Source organism: Arachis hypogaea, chromosome 2 (genome assembly GCF_003086295.3).
Source record: "Arachis hypogaea cultivar Tifrunner chromosome 2, arahy.Tifrunner.gnm2.J5K5, whole genome shotgun sequence".
Lineage (NCBI taxonomy): Eukaryota > Viridiplantae > Streptophyta > Magnoliopsida > Fabales > Fabaceae > Arachis > Arachis hypogaea.
In genome coordinates this window covers 90,477,680-90,491,950 of record NC_092037.1, presented here as the reverse complement: position 1 = coordinate 90,491,950, position 14,271 = coordinate 90,477,680, and the positions used below count along the sequence as shown (strand labels likewise).

The 14,271-nt window shown below is 31.2% G+C and overlaps 1 protein-coding gene across 1 annotated transcript; it reads right to left on the bottom strand.

Moving 5' to 3' along the window:
• Positions 1-6,873: 6,873 nt before the first annotated feature.
• On the bottom strand, positions 6,874-11,017 carry LOC112727781 (uncharacterized). Its single transcript, XM_025777684.1, has 4 exons — positions 10,822-11,017; positions 10,415-10,472; positions 7,016-8,330; positions 6,874-6,897 (listed from the first exon to the last, which is right to left on the bottom strand). Exons 1-4 carry the CDS (start codon positions 11,015-11,017, stop codon positions 6,874-6,876), a joined length of 1,593 nt encoding a protein of 530 aa, XP_025633469.1.
• Between the last annotated feature and the right edge of the window lie 3,254 nt (positions 11,018-14,271).

The following is a 14,271-nucleotide window of genomic DNA, read 5'->3' as shown; positions in this document are numbered from 1 at the left end:
GGATGTACTACTCTTTATGCCATGCAGCACATCGAGATACCACCGACATAGCTGGATGCACTCCTCTCCTAGTTTTGTGGATATACCATAGCAGGGGGCGGAGCTAGATTAAAGATTAAAGGGGGGCCAACAATATTTATATAATAAAATAAGACTAAAATAAAATTTTAAGGGGGGCTAAACTGAAATTTACATATAATTTACATGTAAAAAATTAAAATTAGGGGGGCCATTGCCCCCCTTTGCTACAATGTAGCTCCGCCCCTGTACCATAGGTTTTCTCAGTGGTGTCCATTCGAGAGACAGATCCTGACATTTCCTCATGCCGTGAGATAACTATTTTCAATTACGATTTTTGTGTTTTCTATTTATGTAATTCATCCTTTTATTACATAAAGGAAGAGAATGTGATTTTTCCATATGTGAATAGGTTGATAGGTATGGCTCAACAGAGTAGGGACCAGTACGAATAGAGAGTCTTCTGATGGCGTAGTGCGTTAGATCGATTGCAGTTGCATAAAGTATGTGATTCAGTTTTATTTAGTTGTCTCTAAATAGTTAAATATCCTATATAATGAACTGAACCTGATGGTCATATTACACTTTACTAATGCAGTTTCTGTAGATGCCGTACGACGACCTAGCCCTACAGGCCTTGTGCCTGGATTGGTTGAGAGATGAAGCATAGTGGGAGACATGGAGTTACCTCGTACATCACATATAGATCCAATGTGTGATAGTGGCTGGGTACAGCTGATAACTCCGGAATCGGTTGCGGGGCAGGCAGAACATACAAAACTGATCTACCTACCGAAGTCTCTGGTACAAAGTCCTCATCCTCATCATCATGGAGGAAACCATCCTCGTTGTTATTGGCAACATACTTTTCGTTGGACTTCTCACCATCCACGTCTATGGGCACCTCCAGACTAGCACAATGCAGGAGATAGTGCAAAATGTTGGTCATCTTGGACAAAATTTGAGCTGCCAGAACTACCATCGCCTACATCGTTGACCTCTATGGAAAGTTTCATCACTTGTTCCATTATGATTCTCCCGTGGATATCAAACATGAGCCGCACATGCTTATCGCCATCGAACCAAAATAGACGAAGCCACAATACTCCATTTTTCATCGATGTTAGCATCCGATAACTAACTCTTCGAATCTCTTTTCTCTTATTACTACCGACGTGCATCAATATCAGACTCCTTAACTCAGACAAAGAATTTTCTCTCCGAGTGCATAGCAGAATAGGATTTTCACACTCAAATACAACTTCAGTGTAGCTATTTCTCATGTGACAGTTGGGAAACACCATCACAACAAAATAACCACTAACACTAGATATTTCTACTAAATTTATCCAAGAAACGAATGAGAAGAATGATTGAGACGTTTGTAGATAATACCAACAGTTTGTAGATCTTTTTATAGCTGATTGATTTTTGTTGTACTATATTTCATTTACAGTAAAAACGTATTAACTCAGCATGTATCTCGTTTATAGTATAAACAATTTGACTTTGAGTATATCTCGTTTACACTGTAAATGAAATACATGAATCCCACTCTATCCCACATATCACGTGTGCAAACGTGATAACCCGTGATGTGTTTTATTTTGTTTACCGTTTAAACGAGATATGCACAACCTTATTTTGTTTACATTGTAAACGAGATAAGTAAAAAGATAAAAATCGATAAAAACGGTACAAATTACCTATTTCAATAAATGAAATATCTATTTTATTTATTTTAAAAAAATCCCTTGTTTAATCGGTATTAAGGAATAATTATTCTTGTCCACAACACCAAGATTTCGGGTTTTATGTGTTAAGATGTGTCTTAAGAAAGCTTTTTAACACCACCCTGTTTTCTCTCTTGAAACTTAGCTCCACCAGTGTAAAAGGAATTTTTTTTAAATAAATTAAATAAATATTTTATTTACAGAAATAAATATTTTGCAACTTTTTTTCAAAATTGCATCGTATGACATATTTCATTTACAGTGTAAATGAAATAATTCTTTACATATTTTGTTTACACTATAAGCGAAATAAGAATAACATGCTCAGATGTGTATATTTCGTTTACAGTGTAAACAAAATAAGTTATGACAAATTTTCAGCTGCTATAAAAAGATGTGCAACCCTTAGTAATCTTCAAAAAAATTTTACTACTTCTTCTAAATTTTTTTCTTTCGTAAATTAGCCATAGTGTCTAGCAGTAGTGGATATTTGGTTGTATGTGTGTATCCCAATTGCCTTATGATAAATGGTGATAATGGGAGCATTTTTGAGTTCCAGAATCCATTTTGTTGCGTACACGACGAGTTACGTCGTTGTCGGAGATGAAGAGTTTGATATTGAGTAGCATTGCTGGAAGTGGGAGAAAAGAGATCGGACAGGTATGGTATAGGTTGCTAGCACCGATAAAAAATAGAGTTTTTGGATTTTGTCTGTTCTGGCTGCATGGCGACGAGCATGTACGATTGATGTTTGACATCTATGGGAGAATCATGGCCGAACAAGTGATGGAGCTTTTTGTGGAGGTTGGTGATATTGGTGGCAGTGGCTTTGGACAGTCGGACTTTGTACAGGATGATCCACCTCTCGTGCCACCACCAATACATGTTGCGTGTCCGTTGGATGACATGGGCATTGACGGTGAGGACTCAAACGAGGAGTATGTTGTGGATAGCAACGAGAGCGATTTATCAAAAGATGATGACGAGGAGGAGTTCGTGCCGGAGACCCCAGTAGAACCATCATGCCGGTATCTTCTGACACATCTGCACCTAATTCCAGTGTTGTCGTTGGTACCGAGTCACTATCATACATTGGACATGGACGCGATGCAAGAGAAAAATCTATTTTCCAACATGGGTAAAGACAATTACAACTTAGACGGAGGTCTAGAGTTTAAGGTTGGCCAAAGATTCAAAAGCAGAGATGCAGTACTGTAGGGGGAAAATTACAGCATCCACAGAAGTACGAAATACTGAATTCTGGAGTCAGATCGATTAAAGTACCATGTGCATTGCTGACAACACGAAGCAGGATACCCTTTGAGTCTTCGAGTTGCTCTCTGAAAGAATCTCGGATATCGGTAAGTTCAAGTTTAATCATGATCTGTATTCTCAGTTATCATTTTTATGGTTGGTGTACATTTGAAATATGGTTGTTCTACTTCTTTAGGGAGGTTCGTAGGGTGAGAGGCACGCACATGTGTTTAGCATCCACCATGTTTCAGGACCACTGACAGTTGGAAAGTCTCATCTGCCATGTAATCCTCCCATTGATATAATCAACCCCGTCTGTGAGGATATCTACCCTACAAGGTGCTGTTAGGCAAAGCTATCACTTCAAACCCTCATATTGAAAGGTGTGGATGGCGAAACAAAAGACAATTGCGCAAATATACAGTGATTGAGAAGAGTCATATAATAAGGTGCCGAGGTTACTGCAAGAACTGTAGAATTGTTGTGCCGAAACAGTATATGAGATCAGTGTTGTACCGTACTATGATGGTAATCTTTTGGTGCGTGATTGCAATATATTTGATAAGGCATTCTGGGCCTTCCCTGCTTGTGTGGAAGCTTTCAAGCACTGCAAGCCGTTCGTATCCGTCGATGGCACGTACCTGTATGGCAAATATGGTGGTGTTTTGCTTATGTGAATGGCACAGGACGGGAATGGAAACATCCTTCCCGTTGCGTTTGCAGTTGTTGAGTTCGAGATGACAGAGTCATGGTCTTTCTTCCGTACCAATATGAGGCAACATGTTATGCCACAAGAAGACCTATTGGTTATTTCTGACAGATCCCAAGCGATCAAAGCTGCACTTCGATTGGACAATAGTGGTTGGCATCCTCCTTGGGCAGCGGCTGCCGGTTTGGGCATATGACAACAAATCTCACAAAGTGCATGAATGTCGTGCTTAATGGTACACAGTATTTACTAATTTCAGCTATGGTGCATTGCACCTACGAGAGGCTGTAGTAGCTGTTTGTCAGGAAGGAACGGGAGGCACATGCACAACTATTGGAAGGTAATAAGTTTTTGCAGTGGATCATTGCTGCTAATGAAAAAAATAGAGACAAAATTTTGAAGATGCGTGTAACCCACTGGGACAGATGGGTTTCAGTGTTCCTAGTTGAGAAGTTAGAGCATTTCGAGGGTTGGTCACAAGGATTGTTTCGAGTTCGATTGACTACTGGCACGTGTGACTATGGACTTTTCCAATCACTTGTTTCCCATGACGTCATGCGCTTGCTGCCTGTGCCACTGCCAGTGTGGAATATGGTTTATACGACCATCCGGTTTATAGATAGGAGGTGATGTATAGGGTGTACAAGAAGGAATTTCTCCCGATACCAGATGAGAATCTCTGGCCAGAGTGGTATGGGATACAGCTCCGTCCTAACCCTGTGATGTGATGCGCCGAAAGTCATCTAACATACCTATTTCTATCAGGTTTCGTAATGAGATGGATGAAGGTGAGCACCAAGAGAAAAGGTGTGCTCTCTGTAGGCAAACCGGCCATACTAGAAGAGGTTGTCTGAATCAGCCGACAAATGATGCTTAGATCATGCATTTATATTGATTCATGTTTGTAGTATCTTTATCAAATATGTAATGGTTCATGTTTAGAGTTGTTCATGTAATGGTTCACGTTGTAACATATTCATTAATTTGCTTATTGTAACTATGGTAGTCGTAATCATTATTACATTTATGTTGGCCTTCATGATGTAAGTAAGACTCTTTAAGGAAATAACAACACTAGGACAAAGAACGGCACCTTTCAAAGTCATCAACATGATATAGCACTTCGTATACTGTCGGAGGGTGTCTGGATCGGCAGTATCGGACGGCATCTGTCGGACACGCTCCCGAAGCTATGTAAGATTCAACGAGAAAGCCTTTCTCTTCTGCGCTCCCTGCTGTTGCACTGCAGAAGGCCTGGCACCAAGTAAATGATCAACCAACTTCCAAGCTCCAGTGCCATACCAAGTATGGAAGTCACGAAAGCAACCACTGACGGGCTCACCGTTAGCGCATAGCTCGAGCTGGTAGGCGACGTCCTGGAGTGTGATCGTGCACTCACCCCACGGCATGTGAAAGGTGTGAGTCTCTGGACGCCAGTGCTCCACAAACAATGTGATCATGGAGTTATTGAAGAAGAAATCCCTTAGTGGTACAGCGTCACCAAATCCAGCCTTCCTCAGGTAAGGGAGAATGGCGTCCGGTAGTGGGAGTCCGTGGCTAAATCTCCTAGGCAAGAGTAAGCGACCCAGTTGGTAAATAATAAAAAACCCATATCTGGAGTCTGTCATCGTTTAAAGATATAAAAACCTCTGTTTACATAATTCTAACCACAGATTTTTTTTTAAATAAGTTAAATAAAATATTTATTTAAATTAATTTGAACAAACTTTCTCCAACCAACAGACGTTTACATAACAACTCAAATTGAATTATAAAATTAACTTAACAAATAACTAAACATACATATAATCTACATTGTAAAATCATTTAAATAAAATTGGTTACTTATTGAATGCATAACTAAATTAATAACCGTCTATATAAGTAACTTTAAATAAAAAAAATCTAAATAAAAAATTTGTAACTAAATTGGCAAACGTCTATGTAATTTAAACTAAATAAACATAATCACTTAAAAAAATAACAACAACCTTCATTTTTCATATAATTCATAAGGTAGATTATGTAAAAACATTTACTAAAATAATAAATAAGGACTACAACATTCAACTTAGTAACTTAATCTAAGTTATAACAACTTCATTATAAAATTCAGGAATTTTTATATTAAATAAATACAAACTTCTACATATTCAGACGTAATTAAGTTTCTAATATTTTTAATTAACCTTTTTTATAACTAAAGATGTTAAAAAATTATTAATCACTTACATTAAAGGAAAACAAACCGAATAAATATTTAACTACTAAATCCATGTAAAAAGTATGCATAACATCTCATCGGATCGTTCAAACCACTTAGAACAATATATTCCTAACCCTAATATCTATTGCACACTACTTCTACGAAGATACCCACTATGCTAACAAATTTCATGTTTAACATAAACATTAAACGAAGAATAAGACCAACTTCAAAGTCGACTGCCCCAACAACGTGCCACGTGGCGTTTAGCCTATTAGTATTCGCATCGTGCTGATCGGCGCACGCCATAACCTTCAAGTAACTCATAAATTTGATTAGAGAAGGGTAAAAGTGGGAGAAAAGTGAAGGAAACGAACGGTTTAAGGTTCCCCACGCGCTGTGAATGAAACTGTTATATATAGGCACTCCTGCTCTTATTTTGTTTACAATGTAAACAAAATAATTCTCCACGTATTTCATTTATACTATAAGCAAAATAAGCTTGTTACACAACACCAGTGGCGGAATCATAAATTTCATAAGAGGGGGCCAATTAAATATAAAATATAACAAAAAATTAACAAAATATGATTTGTAGCATATATATCAAAGGAGTAATTATATTATATAAAAGTCAATATTCAACTACATACTTTAAGATTTTTGTATTTTTAAACTTGCTCGACGATGCTTCATGGAACTAAAATCATCAATTATCATCTCTGAAGTGAATTTTGAAGCAATCTCCTTTTCAATATATACAATCATATAATCTGCTAAAAATTCATCTTCCATCTTGTTTTGAAGCCTTGTTTTAATAATCTTCATAGCTGAAAAAGCCCGTTCAGTTGTTGCTGTTGTCACAGGAAGAGTCAAAACAAGATGAATTAATCTATCAATTAAAGGATATATATTTGATTTTCCTGTCCCTATCAATTTTTGCCACAATTCAGCTATAGTAAACAAATTCTGAAAATCTGAAGTTTTAACCACATCAAGTTCATAATGTTATAACTCATAATCCAATTGAATATTTTCTTGCTAAGAAAAATCTAAAGAATAGAAATTTTTTGCTAGATTGCATATGTTGCAAACACTGAATAACTTGAAAGCATCTTTAGGATCCAAAGATGTACTCAATATGAAGAGCTCGGTTGCTTGCTCACTAAATCTACTATTTAGCTCTTTCAATTGAAAATCTATCACACTAGTTAAAATGTCAACAAGGTAGTGGTGTTCAACAATGACAACATCCTTTTTACGACAAGACCGAATTATGTCACTAAAAGAAGCACGCATATCAGGTATCTGAATAGCATGATCATTGCAGAAAGAACTAACTTTCTCCAAAAGTGCTCCCCAACTACTATCTCTTAATTGTTGAATCAATGACTTTGTACTAGAAATCAGATGCATAGCATTCAAAATGTCTTGAGATTTTTGTTGCAATGCTTGACAAAGTTTATCAGTGATTCCCATGATTTCTTTTATCATATGCAAAATAAAAACAAAATTAAATGATAATAAAGATTTAAGAACATAAGTAGCATCACCATGTTGAGAATATGTAGATCCATTAGTAGCCAAATCTTCCAGAACTGAAGTTGTTGCTCCAAACATACGTAAAAGGATACAAATTGAATTGAAGTGAGAGCTCCACCTAGTATCTCCTAATCTTTTTAATGTTCCAATTTGATTAGCTCCCCTTCCTATTTCAATTTGATTAGTTGCAACTAAATGAAAAATTTCAGTTGCATAAGCCGATCGTAATTCATCGTTGCGTTTGCAAGAAGAGCACACAACATTGATAATATTACTCAAAATTTGAAAAAAAGCATGAACATCAACAACTTCTTTAGCCACAACAACAAGAGCTAGTTGTAATTGATGAGCAAAGCAATGAACATAATATGTATCAGGACATTCTTGAATAATTAAAGCTTGTAATCCTTTCCACTCTCCACGCATATTACTAGCCCTGTCATACCCTTGACCTCGAACATTTTGAATGTTGAGATTGTGATGAGATAATGCAGAACAAATCTTTTGTTTTAGAGTAGTAGAAGTAGTATCTTTGACATGAACAACATCTATTAGCCTTTCTTTGACAAATCCATGCTTATCAACAAATCTAACAACAAGTGCCATTTGTTCTCTTTTAGATTCATCTATAACTTCATCAATAATCAAATAAAACTTTGCATTACCAATCTCATTGCAAATTTTATTTTGCACATTTCTTGCAGAAACATGTAGAATTTTCTTTTGAATAGAAGGTGATGTGTATATTTCATTTTGAGGAGCATTCTCTAAGACAATTGCATCCACTTCTTTATTGTAAAAAGCTAATAATTTTAATATTTTAAGAAAATTTTCTTGATTCTGAGACTCATAACTCTCGTCATGTCCCCTAAAAGCACAAGCTTAAAACGTTAACCATCTGACAGTATTAATAGAGGCTTTAAGACACAATCTATTGCTTAAAACTTGTTCTGAACTTTGCTTAGCCAATACTTTGTCAATGTGACATAATTGGTTAAGCAAATCTTTACAAGACATAACAACAATATTATGAGGAGAATTAAGAGATTTACCCACATAAGATAAAAATGCACAATTCTTTTCATTATTCACTTTTTTTTCAATTGCGAAATCCTCCTGATGTGAATGGACTTGATTTTCTAAAAAATAAATAACATGGAAGACAAAATGCAGCATCCACTTCTGGCAAATATTCTACCCAAAAAAAACTCTTAAACCAATGAATTTTGAAACGACGAGAATGACTTTTAAGACAAAAAAGATGGTACTCATCCATAATAATTAATATGGTCCAAACTTTATATATGCTCTATGGATTTCATCTTGTTGATTGATAGGATAATTTCAAATTTGTGGACGCTTTCCGAGATCACGCATCAATGTATCAATATTAACTTGATCTATTTCAGTCCTTATTATTTTAGAAGCAAGGGGTTGAATATCTTGCTCAACAAGTTGTGTCACAAGTTGTATCTTAAGTCGTTCAATAATATTTTGAACATTACTCAAAGAATGTGAAGCTGAATTTTGTTCATCATATATTCTCTCTTTTCTCTTGAAAAATGAGTGAATTGTTTTCATCTTTGACATTTTTAACTTAACTTAAACTATCTAACAAAAAAAACAAAAACAAAAACAATTGCATATATGTTATTTTTTAAAAAAAAATATCAAACCTATTGAGCAATAACAAATAATTTTAGAAACACAAATATATAATAACTAAAAATAAAGTTATTGATTTACCTGATTATTTTTTGTTCCAAGTTTCACCAAAAAATAACTCTATTAAGTTTTGCTCTCACTTCAATCTTTGAACACTGTTTATTATAAAAAAATAAATTAATTATTTTCAATAAATAATATAAATAATACTTGAAATTGTTATTAACTTAAAAAGATTGAGATATACCTCTTTGAGTCTTTGTTGTGCATTCAATGGTTAATATTTCGCTATTCACTTCAAATCTTCAATAGTGTTTCTTCGTATGTCTTGTTTTGATATGGAAAAAAAATTAAAATGAGAAGAGTAGAAGATCAAAAGTCTGCACAAATGGGAGCCACTAAAAGAAAGAAAAGTGTGGACTGATGCCTCTGATGGTTTGAAGAAAAATATTTAAAAGATGTACTAGTACTACTTTAATTAATAATATGTGCTATTGTCTATTGGACTAGTATAATAGAACTATTTTTATTAACTATTAAAATGAGCTATTTGTTAACAAGAGCAACAATAATCTAAATATCCAATACATAGTGCAATTTTTAGTTACTTTAATTTATAAAATTCTGTAATTTATATATTTTTTAATATTATATATAAAAAATACTTAATATTATTAATTATTACTATTTATTAATTTTTTTGAAAAATCTTGGAAAGACCATAGCCACCTTAAACTTCCTGTCAATCCGCCTCTATACAATACGTGCGTAAACGTCATACAACTACCATATTTTTATCAGTCTTATTTCGTTTATAATGTAAATAAAATAAGTCATATAATGCAATTTAAAAAAATATATAAAAATTTTTATTTTTATAAATAAAATATTTATTTAATTTATTTAAAAAAATCCGTGTAAAAGAAATTTTTGGTACGGACCTATTTTCATAAAGTACATGTATATACCTAACAAAAGTAATAGTTCCATGAATCTATGACACATGAGGAATGGACAGAAGCTGGCTCTAATATCTAATATATATTTAAATGGTTATATATTTTTATTTTTTTTAATATTATGATATTTATTTTCATTTGAAAAAAATTATTTAACAAAGCTACTACTTTTTTGGGAACAAAACCAGTTTTATTATTAACGAAGCACAGAAGCCCACTAAATTATAGAACAATTTCATTTGAAAAAGTATTGGCCTATTTATTGTTATGTTTTTGTATGTTACAACTGCAATAAGAAGTAACTACTAACTAGAGCACATGCATAAACCTGACTAAGAGCAACTCCAATATGGCTGAGGGCTGAGGCAGGTGTTGTAGTGGCAAATCTGTTTGTCTCAAATACAGCCATATCAAATTCCATTTTTAATAATAATAATAAAAGCATGCTATCAATTCTGTAATGTAGATAGAAAACTTCATTCAATATATACAAGGTGCTGTCTGTGGTGGCTATGATAGTCAGTGCGTGACTTTTATGAGAGTTTGACACTTGAAGTAGTGTTGTTTTAATGACTGTATTTATGATCCCATTAAACTGAAATAAATGTGTTAATTGAACTGAGTAAATGTATTAATTCTATACGATCTAAAAATGTGCTAGCCTAAACTCCTACTTTTATTGGCCTAAAGAAAAAAGAGTCCAAAATGGGTGGCAAGTAATATCCATTTCCTTACCTGGCGGCACAAATCCACGGAAGGAAAGAGCAGCACCGCAGCTAATATCACCACCGTTCATCACCGGAAGCAAAGCACCTCCACAGCAAGCTTGAGTGAGAGAGAACCAGAGTGAGCAGGAGAGAGGGAGCTGCAACAGGGATAGATCCGAGTCCGTCGGTATTAGGCAGAGAAGTTCCTCGGACAGCATCGTCATTCTTTGGCAGGAAAGGTGGAGGTTGCAGAAACAAATGCGGCGGAGCTTCAGTCGGAACTTGATGGAACAAACAGGACGACGAATCGCGGTGGAACCAAGAGGAGATTCAGGATAATGGTGGAGTTGTAACGTCAGACCGGAGGAGGAGATAGGAGTGGCGGAAATTATTATCTCACCCCTTACTTTATTATCAAATTAGTATTCTTACTCCTAAAAATGTTAGAAGAATATAAATTTTTTAAAATTACTATCCACTTTATTTTGGTAATATAAATTATACATTGACATAAAAAATTTATAAAATCAAACTATTTTAATAAAAAAATTAGAAGTTGATAAATTAAAAAGACTAAAGTCTCTGTAGATAAAAAATCAAATAATAAAATTTTTAGTTATTATTTTTATATAAAAAAATCTAAATTTTTATTAATGATTAATTTTAACATTTGTTAGCTGAAATTTGAAATAATTTAACGTGTATATTTTTATATTTAATTAGGTGTTAAGTTTGTTGCACAAATAAAAATAATTAATTTTTATACTTACTATTTAAAAATAGTAATAATAATATATTTTATTTGAATTATATCATTTTGTTAATATTTTTTATAGAACAGAAAAGTAGAACAAATAGAGAACGAGAGAAAATAGAGAAAAAGATAAAGATAAAGAATAAGAGTGAGGGTTTGTTAATTTTGAAAGAAAAATTTTTATTTTAATTATAATAAAAAAATATCGAATGACATATTTTGATTTGTCAAATTACTAATATAAAATATAAATTATATATAGAGTAAAAATGGTAGAGAGAAATAGAAAAATAGAAAGAGGTAGATGAGAGAATTTAGGAAGGTGGTTTATTAATTTTGGAAAAAAATATTTTCTCTCAATTTTAGTAAAAGAGTGTCATGTGACACATTTGGTTATTAAATTAGACAGTAATATATGATACATAATATAGGTAGATTTCTATTTAATTTCAAATTTAATATTTTAATTTTAATTTTAATGCAATTAAAAAATGTCATGTTGTATATTTTGATTGTCAAATTTGTAATTAGTTACTGATAATTATATAGATAGAGTAGTTAAAGGAACGAGAGAGATAGAGAAAGGAAGGGGGAAGAGGGGAGAACTCTTTAATTTTGGAGGAAAAGATTTGATTTTAATTTGCAAAAAAGAATTGACATATGATATATTTTAGTTGTAAAATTAATAGGAATGGAGGAAGAATTTTTTAATTTAAAAAAAAATTTGATTTCAATTTCAATGAAAAAGTGACATGTATGTGACATATTTTAATTATAAAATTAATAAAAAAAATGTGAGAATTGTTTAATTTAAAAAAATTAATTTTAATTTTAATTATAATAAAAAAATAACATGTAATATATTTTAATTATAATAAGATTGCCGCAATATTATATTTAACCATTTTTATATCTCAGCTAATAAATAATGTTAGATGTCAACTCTTAATTAAAGAGTAAATATTTAGTCACCAATGACCACCTTAAATGTAGCCACCAGAAATGTGGCCTATATACAATACTTCAGAAGTCTTTCATTTCCATTTACTTTTCTTGGTGGATGTTATAATAGTCTCCTAAAGTTTGGAGTTTTGAAATTTTTTTAAATTATTAATATTGTAATGTACGTTGGTGCAATATCCTAGAGAATTCCATTAATAAAGGTTTTAATGTATATTGACAAAATTATTAATTAATTAATATATTTTTTTTTGTAAAACTACCGATACATTAATTATAATTTTTAAAATATATTTTTAATAAAATAGCAATTATGATTATTACATAATTTTTTTTATGACTTACTATTGAAAATTTAATATATTCTATTGGTATATAAGTTATTAAAATTATTAAATTTATTTATAAATTCTAATTAATTAATAATTTTATTTTTATTTATTTTAATTATTTATTTGATATTATAATTTATCTCATAAAATTTGAAATTTTTAAATAAATAATTTAATTATTTTAATTATCAAAATAAATAATTTATAGCGTACTTACCAATTTACACCACGTTTATTTATTTCGTTTACATATGTATATTTTTGTCAATTTTTATATATCTTATTTACACATAAAAAATTATCTCGTTTATAGTATAAACGAGATATATGTATTTATAAATAATTAAATATAATTTTTAAAAATAATAAAAAATATTAATAATTTAAATTGGATTAAACTTTGTAACAAATTTTGTACAACCAACTTAAATAGAAAAAAATTTATATTCTATGCCAATAGAATCGTGATCTTCATTAACTGTGTCATCAAATAAATCACCTATATTTAAATTATATTTCAAACTTTTATACACTCTCATATGACAAACAAAATTGGAAATATATATAATTTAAATTTAAAAATTAATATTCAAGAGAGTACATAAAAAATTTAAAAATTTTGTCATTTAAAAATTTGAAATATTATCTGAATTGCACTTATGTGCTTTTACAGTAGACGTGTTAACGTGTCCATATTTTCTATTATTTAAAATGGACGGTTTATCTTTTCTATTACTTGAAACATTCCATTTTTACAAAATTTGATCTAATTTAAATTATTAATATTTTTTATTATTTTTAAAAATTATATTTAATTATTTATAAATACATATATATCGTTTTATACTATAAATGAGATAATTTTTTATGTGTAAATAAGACATATAAAAATTAAAAAATACACATATGTAAACGAAATAAATAAATATAGTATAAATTGGTAAGTACGCTACAAATTATTTATTTTAGTAATTAAAATAATTAAATTATTATTTAAAAAATTTCAAATTTTATGAGATAAGTTATAATATCAAACAAATAATTAAAATAAATAAAAATAAAAATTATTAATTAATCATAAACGAATTTAATAATTTTAATAATTTATATACTAATAGAATATATTAAATTTTCAATAGTAAGTCATCAAAATAAAAAATTCTGTAATAATCATAATTGTTATTTTATTAAAAATATATTTTAAAAGTTATAATTAATGTATTGATAGTTTTACAAAAAAAAATATATTAATTAATTAATAATTTTGTTAATATACATTAAAAACTTTATTAATGGAATTATCTAGGATATTGCGCCAACATACATTACAATATTAATAATGCAAAGGAGTTTTAAAACTCCAAACATTAGGGGAGTATGGAATCGGTCCCGTTTTTTCTTGCCAGAATCCCAGTGACAAAACATATTAAGA

Coding starts and splice junctions, on each gene's coding strand:
- LOC112727781 (XM_025777684.1), bottom strand. CDS start 11,017: ATGACGATGCTGTCCGAGGAACTTCTCTGCCTAATACCGACGGACTCG. Junction 8,331..10,414: donor TTGGAGTTGCTCTTAGTCAG/GTTTATGCATGT, acceptor TTGTGCTTTTAG/GGGACATGACGAGAGTTATG. Junction 6,898..7,015: donor ATGCTTTCAAGTTATTCAGT/GTTTGCAACATA, acceptor TTAAAACTTCAG/ATTTTCAGAATTTGTTTACT.